Consider the following 9182-nt stretch of genomic DNA (forward strand, 5'->3'; position numbering starts at 1 on the left):
TCCGAAACGCAAAGGAACCGGCGCTTCGGAGGGGCGGGGCGGGGAGTGCCGTAGCAGGCGCGGCCCCGCCCCCAGCCCGAGGCCGGAAGTGGAAGTGACGTCGGAGTGCCGCCGGCTCTTCCGGCGCTGTCTCCGCTGTCCGACGCCCATTTCCTTCCCGGTGGTGGCCGGCTCCGGCGTCCGGGGGTTCCGCTGCGGGGCCAGTGCGTGCCTGGGCGGCCCGCCCGCCCTCCCCGCCGCACCCCGGGCCCAGCCCCGCTCCGGAAGGACGAGTCGGCGCCGGGCCCGCCTGCCGCGCCGGTGACGGCGCCCGGAGAGGCCTCTGCTCTCCTCGCTCTGATGATTTCCGCTGAGAATTCGGCTTCGGCTGGGTCGTTTGTGTTTATTTTTGACACGTTATCCTCGGGCAGGAAGACGGCCGCTCGCAGGTGTCCGGGGCGTGCGTGTTTGCGTGAGCGGACGTAAGCCTGTGTGGACACGAACCTTCCTGGTAACGGCGAAGAAAGCCGAGAAGGCCCGGCCGTCCTCCGCGGCGGGACCCGCCGGCCGCAGCCCCGCGCGGCCTCAGCTCGGCCCGGGGAAGCGCTGCTCGGCCTGCCCGGGCCCGGCGGGGTCGGACTGGGGACCGTTCCTCATACTTTTCTTCAGAAAAATCCGAGTCTGATGAAAATTTTACCATACAGTGCAGTTGTAGTCGATTTACTCATTGTTAGCACGTGCGTGTTTCTGCCTCCCAGATAAATAAGTGCATTTTATGGTGAACTATTGTGTGAGTGTAAGTAGGTTGAGGATGGATTGCACACGTGACTCCCAGCCCTTAAATACTTAGTAAAGCATCTTCCAAAGGTAGACACTGAACTACTGAAACGACAATACTCGTATTTCAGCGTTTCACCTAAGAAAATGAAAAATAATGTCACCTAATGTCCGCCGTGATAACTAGAATTCTCCGCATTGTTCTAACACGGGCTCTTGGGTGATTTGGGATCTAAAACCCATTCAAGGTTTGTACATTGTTGTTGTTTGTCTTTTAGTGTAATTTGACCTAAAGCAGTTACTGTAGTTTCTCTGTCACATTGACTTTTGAAGAGTCACACTTCTCTTGAAAATCCATGCAATCAGATATTTCTGATTGTATTCCCAAGGTGCATTTAAATATTCGTTCATTTCTTGCTATTTCCGGTAAACTTGTAACTGGGTCCAGAGGAGAGGTTGGTAAAAGGCCAGTAGTAAGTACTTTGTGCTTTGGGGGCCGTAAGGTTTCTAACCACTCGGTTCTCCGTTACCTGCTTCTGGTCCCGCGGTTGGGTGTCCCTTCTCTACTGCGTGCGGCACGGGGGCCAGCCACGAGCTGTTCCTCAGAGGTAGGGCCCTTGCCCGCAGAGGGCTGTGCTCTGAGTCTGCTGTCGGTGCTTGCCAGCACCTGTTTTCCGTGGATACTCTCGTATCATTGGGTCTGCTGGATGATTTAGGCAACGTTGAGAAGTTTGTCCTCCAGCCTCTACTTACTCTGGTCCACATTTGCAACTAGGAAGCCTGGCAGGCCACCGTGTAGACCGTTAGAGCGCAGTCGAATGTTGTATATGCTGCTGCTAACATTCAGTAGGTCTGTGGAGCATTAGGCCTCTTTTTCGGTCGTAGGTGGCATGAGGTGCAGTAACGTGGAGGGACTGTCTTTACCCGATTCAAGCCACTAGCCCGCAGAAACCGAGGCCCCTGAATCTGTGGCCCTCAATTTTGCATGTTTATTATAAAGGAATCTAAAGTATTTTCTGTTTTGTGCCCTTGGATCCAATCACCGTAATGTCAGCATAGTGGACCAGTGCAGTGTTTCATTCGGTGACAAACCTCTGGAGACTGTGTTATGGCAGAGAACCAGACAAATGATTACATAGTATTTATATCTCATTTTTGAAAAGGGTAAAGAGTCTAAGTAGGTGCTACCAAACTAAACACATCTGTGGGCCGTTCACCAAGGAACCCCCAGTTGGAGACACCTGGTAGTAAGTACAGTTAGTACTGGGAATATAGTTACATTTTTATGATGCTGTGAAATTTCATGGTTTTAGTCCCCTCATTGTTAGAATGACAATAGAGAAATTCTAGCCCTCCTTTTCATCCTGTTGAAAAGTAACAACAAGCTCAGGACTCCAGGCTTCGGAGACGGACTAACCTGTGTTCAGGTCTTGGTTCATCACTTCCTCAGCAGATGACGTGGGACCAACCGGTGTTCTCCGAATCTGGTTCGTTGGCTGTTAAACAGGGGCTTTTCTGTTATGAAGGGCCGTGAGGATAATGAGTGAGTTCGTGTATACAAGGCTCCTGCCCGGGCTTCTGACGCGTACTGCACCTCGGCGAATGGTGACTGATGTTACTGATACCCATGGAGTAAACTGGTTTCTGTGGCTTTCGTGTGTGTCACCTGCAGAAACACAGCCACTGTGTGATGTCTGATGACTGAGGCGTGATGCTCCTGCGTGTGGCTGACGGGCAGTAGGACTCCAGAGGTCCTTGCATCGAGAGGGGTGGAGGCTGCACCATCTATCTACACTCGCTGCCTCCCTGAGCGGTCTTGGCGTCCAGAGAAGGAGCCTTCTGACGCGTGTCACCATCATCTTCACGGGATGGCAGCCGTCGGCTTGTCCCAGGGTGAGTCCTGGTCGTGCTCTTCTCAGGCGCTGCGTTGGTCCCTCCACGGACAGAGTCCTGTGGTCTGGGCCGGAGCAGTCACGCTCCTGGTGCATTGTGGAGTTGCTGAAGTGTGCAGAGTGCGCCGTCCTGTCAGTCGGCCCTGGCACGTGTGCTTTGGGAAGACGTGACACATAATCTCCTTCCTGAGTTTTCTCACCGTGGGTGAACAAAGACTCCCTTGTCTCAGGGCTTAAGTTCCCTTATCTGTAGCACGAGATGGTTACAACTCATGGTGGGCAGCACACCTCCCTCGCCCTTTTTCTGTCTCTCGGTGAGACAGACTGTCCTGGCGATGTATGGCAGGTGACATGCACTTGAGTGTGCAGCATAACATGGGAATTTCCTACTAGGACGGAAAGACTTTCGGGCACAGGAACACGCGCGTCACCATCAGCTCTGGGTTCCCTCCCTTCCTTCTTTTTCAGGAGGTCATGTTTCCAGTGACCCGGTCTGCTTTCGTGAAGAAAAGACACAGTCAGCAAGGATGACGGCCGACTGTCTGATAAATTATCAGGTATGCTGCAAGTGCATTTTTCTGAAAATGACATGCTGCCTCTACCAAGTAGATTTGTCTCCACGGCTTTTCAAAGCAAATGGCCCCACGCGAGGACCAAGTCTCTAGTTGAATTTCCACAGGCAGTGGAGCCTCCGTATTGGTTAGTGTTGCCGTGGAAATCGTCCCAGTATTTCAGCATTACTTACTACTTTGACCCTAATGGTGCCAAGTGCTCTGACACATGGCGAGGGGGAGGAAGGTGTCCTTTTCTCGGGGTACTTATTTGTTCGTCACCATTTATCAGGTGTTTGTAACGTGCTCGGGATTGTGCAGCAGTAGAGGGAAATGAGGCGAGAAGAGCTCCCAGTCTAGCTGTGGTGGGCTGGGTCACGTGTGTGAGGTGCCGTTACAGCCCATGGTGGAAGAACTCGACGGTGCACGAGTGCAGACAGGGAAGAGCTCCTAGGCCCACCGAACCCCAGGGGGTGGACAGAGGAGCCCTCACAGTCCCATGTAGGCATTCGGCCCCCCCTCCTGATTCCCCACCAAATGTTGATGGACAGTAACGTGCCTCAGACCAGCATATGTGTGATGACTCAGGACTCGGTAACCTTTGATGACGTGGCTGTGGGCTTCACCCAGGAGGAATGGGCTTTACTCGACTCAGCGCAGAGAGACCTGTACAGAGACGTGATGCTGGAGAACTACAAGAACCTGGCCGCAGTAGGTAAGACTGCCATCATTCCTCGTGGCCTCCTGTGGCACAGATACATACTGTGCACTTGCTGTGATCGGTGATGTCAAATGCGCACACAGTGGAAAATAACAGAGACACAGTCACTGCACTGATGGGTTTTAATCTAGTGTGGTGATCTTCGAACTGTGGTCCCAGGATCAAGAGCATCACCGTCACTGTGTTGGAAACGTACGTGCTCAGACTCCAGCTGAGACGCACTGAGTCAGAACAGAGTGTGCTGCTGGGGCCCTGTGCTCTGTGTTTAACAAGCCTTGCAGATGAATCGGACTCACTCCAAAGTTGAGAACCACTGGCTAGTGGCTTCCCAAGTGAAGGAAGATCTCTTTTTGCAATTACATTGTTTTCTATTTGAATAAAAGTCTTTTTTTTTTTTCTTTTTTTGAGACAAGGGCTCTCCCTGTCACCCAGGCTGGAGTGCAGCTCCAGCATCACAGCTCACAGCAACCTCAAACTCCTGAACTCAAGCAGTCCTCCCACCTCAGCCTCCCTGAGTGCTAGGATTAGTCCATCTTCCTGTTTTTCAGAGATGTACTAGAGCCTGAATGTGGGTATCAGGGTCAGCAATAACCAGCTTCTTCCTGGCACAGAAAGGCGGGGTACTTGCATTTTGAGCTGTTGTGAAATAATTTCCCTACTTGCTTTAGAAGTGTAGTTCCTGATTCCCAGGTAGGTTTGTCATCTCTTGCACGAGCCTCCTCCACGGATGTATTTTGCCCTGCGTACAGGGAACTGCCTGTTCAAACCCAGCGTGATCTGTTGGCTGGAGGAAGAAGAGTGGGTGACAGTGCAGAGGGGAGAGCCCCATGGTAAGTGTTGTGAGGGAGATCCCTGGCCGATGAGAAGTTCAGTGTGTTTGGAAGTATAATGAGGAAACTCTTTGAGATGCACCATGTCGCAGAACATGAGGCTGTTGGACTTGGAAGTTTCTGGGTATCTTTAGCTTCCCATATTTCTCTATTTTCCATCTGATGCAGACTTTCCTATGATCTCACGAACGACCTCCTGTTTTGTTGCGTTTTTGGTTTTAGTGTATGGTCTTTGTTCTGGCCTTCTTACTTTCCTTCCTTGGTGATACTATTTCTGTTCGCCTTCACACTTAATTTTTGTAGAATAAACTGTTTAAAAAATTACTGAATTCGGCCAGGCGCAGTAGCTCACGCCTGTAATCCTAGCACTCTGGGAGGCCGAGGTGGATGGATCGCTTGAGGTCAGGAGTTCGAGACCAGCCTGAGCAAGAGTGAGACCCCCGTCTCTACTTAAAATAGAAAGAAATGATTTGGACAGCTAAAAATATATAGAGAAAAACATTAGCCGGGCATGCTGGCGCATGCCTGTAGTCCCAGCTACTTGGGAGGCTGAGGCAGGAGGATCGCTTAAGCCCAGGAGTTTGAGGTTGCTGTGAGCTAGGCTGACACCATGGCAGTCTAGCCCGGGCAACAGAGCGAGACTCTGTCTCAGAAAAAAAAAAAAAATTACTGAATTTGACCCTGAGTCTATGATTGCCTAATTTTAGACACAGCCAAACTGCTTAAGTCTATCTTTGTTTTATTTTTCTAACGTGTTGAATATGAAAACAATACAAATGAGCGTTACCATTTTTAACTTACTTGACGTAGCATTTTGTTTTGTAAAACTCTTATACTTTTTTCTGTTTTACTTCAGAATGGCAACTGGAAACCAGTGGGTCAGCACTTTGGCAGGATATTATTTGTTTAAAAACATCAAATGGGATTCAGATGGTAAGATGAACAAGAGAGATTTTTTTTTTTATTTGCCACATTCAGAAAAGATTGAAAAGTCCATTGCAGAAAAGCAGCACACACGGGAGATATTTGAGTGGAGCAGCATCCATCCGAGGGGAGCAATGTCTCTAGATGGTGCTTGGGATGTGATAGATTTGGGATTTCCTGAATCTAGCTTGGGGCTTCAGAGTTCCGTGCGGCACTCATTACCTTATCTATAACTAGCTACTGGAATTTTTAAAACAATTTTATGAAAATACATAGGAATCTATTGAAGGTTAGGGCAGATGACCCAGGATCCTTGCAATAAGTTTCCTTCATTCAACTTGAAAGAAATCTACAGGGCAAAAACTGTGTGCATGTAAGGAAAATGAGAAAAATCATAATCATCACAATAATGTTTCTGTCTTCAAGGGGTGAAATCCGTAAGTAAGTCTCAAAAACCCTTTAATCGTTGTCCATTCACAGGCAGGCAGCCACAGTGGAAGGGAACCCTGTGACTGTGAGCAGTGTGGAGAAATGTGTGGTGAGCGCTGGTGCCTTAACACGCACACGAGAATTCAAGGTACAGGGAATACTCACATCTCTAATCAGTGTGGGAAACTTTGTATTTCCCGCAAGAAAACCTCTACTGGAGAGAAACTTCCTGTGTTTAATCCATGTGCAAAAGCCTTTAGCTTGACTCCAGATGTTGTTTACCACAGAACGTGCAAGGGAGACAAATCCTTGGACTGCAGTGACAGTGGGAAGGCTCTCCTTAATCAGTCCTACCTTCAGGCACATGTGAGAACTCACATTGGAGAGCTCTGTGGAGGGAAGCAGTGCAGGAGAGCCCTCACTGGCCTCACGAGCCGTGCTATGCCTGTTGAGCTGCATACTGCAAAGGATGTCCATGTATGTAAGGAATGTGGAAAATTGTGTAGCTCTCCTTCCGACCTTAAAATTCACAGGCAAACCCACACTGGGGAGAAGCCCTGTGAACTTATGGACTGTGGGAAGTCCTTCACTATTTCCTCCAGCCTAACTGAACATGTAAAAATTCATAGCAGAGAGAAACCTTATCAACATAAGGAATGTGGAAACGCCTTCACTGGGCATTCGGGCCTTTCTGATCAAACACACACTGGAGAGAAATCCTGTGAACATAAGGAGTGTGGGAAAGTCCACAATCGGTTTTATTTACTAACTGAGTGTTTAAAAACGCACAGGAGGGAGAAGCCCTTTGAATGTAAGGTATGTGGAAAATCTTTTAGAAATTCCTCATGCTTGAATAACCATGTTCGAACTCACACTGGGGTAAAACCCTATAAGTGTGAGTATTGTGGGAAGGCCTTCACTGTGCGCTGTGGCCTCACTAGACACGTACGGACTCACACTGGCGAGAAGCCCTACAAGTGTAAGGAATGTGGAAAAGCCTTTTGTACGTCCTCAGGCCTTATTGAACATGTAAGAACTCACACTGGAGAGAAGCCCTATCAGTGTAAGAATTGTGGGAAAGCCTTCACTGTTTCTTCCAGCCTAACTGAACATGTAAGAATTCATACTGGGGAGAAACCCTATGAATGTAAGCAGTGTGGAAAAGCCTTCACTGGGCGCTCAGGCCTTTCTAAACATGAACGAACTCACACTGGAGAGAAGCCCTATGAATGTAAGGAATGTGGAAAAGCCTACAGTAGGTTTTATCTACTAAATGAACATTTAAAAACTCACACACAGGAGAAGCCCTTTGAATGTATGGTGTGCAGAAAATCCTTTAGGAACTCTGCATGCCTGAATAAGCACATTCAGATTCACACTGGAATAAAACCCTATGAATGTAAAGAATGTGGAAAAGCCTTCACTGTTTCTTCCAGCCTAACTGAACACATACGGACTCACACTGGAGAGAAGCCCTATGAATGCAAAGAGTGCGGGAAGGCCTTCACAGCTTCCTCACACCTGATTGTGCACGTAAGAACTCACACTGGAGAGAAGCCCTACATATGTAAGGAGTGTGGGAAAGCCTTTGCTTCTTCCTCACACCTCGTTGAACATACAAGAACTCACACTGGGGAGAAACCGTATGTATGTAAAGAATGTGGGAAGGCCTTCCGTGCTTCCTCGCATCTGCGTAAACATACGAGAATTCACACAGGGCAGAAAGCCTACAAGTGTGAGGAATGTGGGAAAGCCTACAGTAGGTTTTATCTATTAAGTGAACATTTAATCAATTACAGCAAAGAGAAGCTTTTTGAATGTAAGGAATGTGGAAAATCCTTTAGGAATTCTTCATGCCTTAATCATCACTCTCAACTTCACACTGGTGAGAAACCTCATTAATGAGAAGAATGTGGGAAGGCCCTCAGTTACGCTAGTTCACTTTGGAGACATGGGCATACACTGCGGAGACGCCTCCTCAGTTTCCGGAACACAGGAGAGCCATTGGAATCCTACCACAGTCCAGCATGGAGGAGTTCACCATGAACCCGTGCGATGTAAGAAACGTGGAAAGCTTTCACCGTTCCCTTGGGTTTTCCTAAATATGTGAATCCTGGAATGCTGAGATACCCTGTTGGTGTGTTATATGTGGAAAAGTTGTAGTTGTGCTAAACAACGTTCACTTGTGATCTCACAGTGGAGAAAAACCTTACAACGGTAAGAAATGTTGGAAAGTCATTTTTTGCATTACATTGTTCCTCAAACTTTAACAAACATGGTGCTTCACACTCACCAGAAACTGAAGGGACAGGATATGAGAATTGCTCCCCGAGTCTTGAAATCCTGTTTGCTGACAGACATACTGCTTTCTGGGTGGTTCTATAGATATATTTTGAACATTTATGATCATTTTTGGAGTACGTCTTCCTTTCCCCTATAGCAACACCATTCCAGTCCAGTTGCTGCACCTTCTCAGTTGCAGCCCATATTAAGGCCTTCAGGATTCATACTTTTTTTTTTTTTTTTGAGACAGATTCTCACTCTATCGCCTTGTGTGGAGTGCCGTGGCATTAGCTTAGCTCAGAGCAACCTCATTTTCCTAGGCTCCAGCTATCCTCCTGCCTCAGCCTCCAAAGTAGCTGGAACTGTAGGCACGTGCCACCATGCCCAGCTAATTTTTCTAGTTTTAGTAGAGATGGGGTCTTGCTCTTGCTCAGGTTGGTCTTCAACTCCTGAGCTCAACCAATCCTCATACCTTGGCCTCCGAGAGTGCTAGGGTTACAGGCGTGAGCCATGGCATGTGGCCAGGATTCCTACTTAATCCTGCTGTACCAGCATGCAGTCTCTGGCTTGTCATGCTCATACACATTCACCTACAGTGGCTCACACTGGCGAGGTGGGGACATAGATAGACATAATTGTCATAAAAATACTCTTGTTCCTCTCTCACACGTGGTCCTTACAGATGAGAAATCAGGGTGGAAGGAGGGGCAGAGGGGAGAAGGGGTGTGGTAATAGCCAATACTCAGCAGCTCCTGGATTTCACGACCCTGGAGTGAGACCTGTGGCCCCTGCACCC

At 48.5% G+C, this 9182-nt stretch overlaps 1 protein-coding gene across 3 annotated transcripts; it reads left to right on the top strand.

The window, feature by feature from the left end:
* Positions 1–240: 240 nt before the first annotated feature.
* ZNF778 (zinc finger protein 778) lies at positions 241–8662 on the top strand. Of its 3 annotated transcripts, XM_045533840.1 has the most exons (7): positions 241–1004; positions 2429–2649; positions 3117–3205; positions 3788–3914; positions 4670–4750; positions 5607–5683; positions 6155–8662. In XM_045533840.1, exons 2-7 carry the CDS (start codon positions 2625–2627, stop codon positions 8003–8005), a joined length of 2250 nt encoding a protein of 749 aa, XP_045389796.1. In that variant the 5' UTR covers positions 241–1004; positions 2429–2624; the 3' UTR covers positions 8006–8662. The 3 variants fall into 3 exon arrangements, with proteins under 3 accessions (XP_045389796.1, XP_045389794.1, XP_045389795.1); XM_045533838.1 differs by lacking the exon at positions 4670–4750; XM_045533839.1 differs by lacking the exon at positions 4670–4750 and having other exon boundaries at positions 3830–3914.
* Positions 8663–9182: the final 520 nt, after the last annotated feature.

The sequence above is a fragment of the Lemur catta genome, chromosome 20 (genome assembly GCF_020740605.2).
Source record: "Lemur catta isolate mLemCat1 chromosome 20, mLemCat1.pri, whole genome shotgun sequence".
Classification (NCBI taxonomy): Eukaryota; Metazoa; Chordata; class Mammalia; order Primates; family Lemuridae; genus Lemur; species Lemur catta.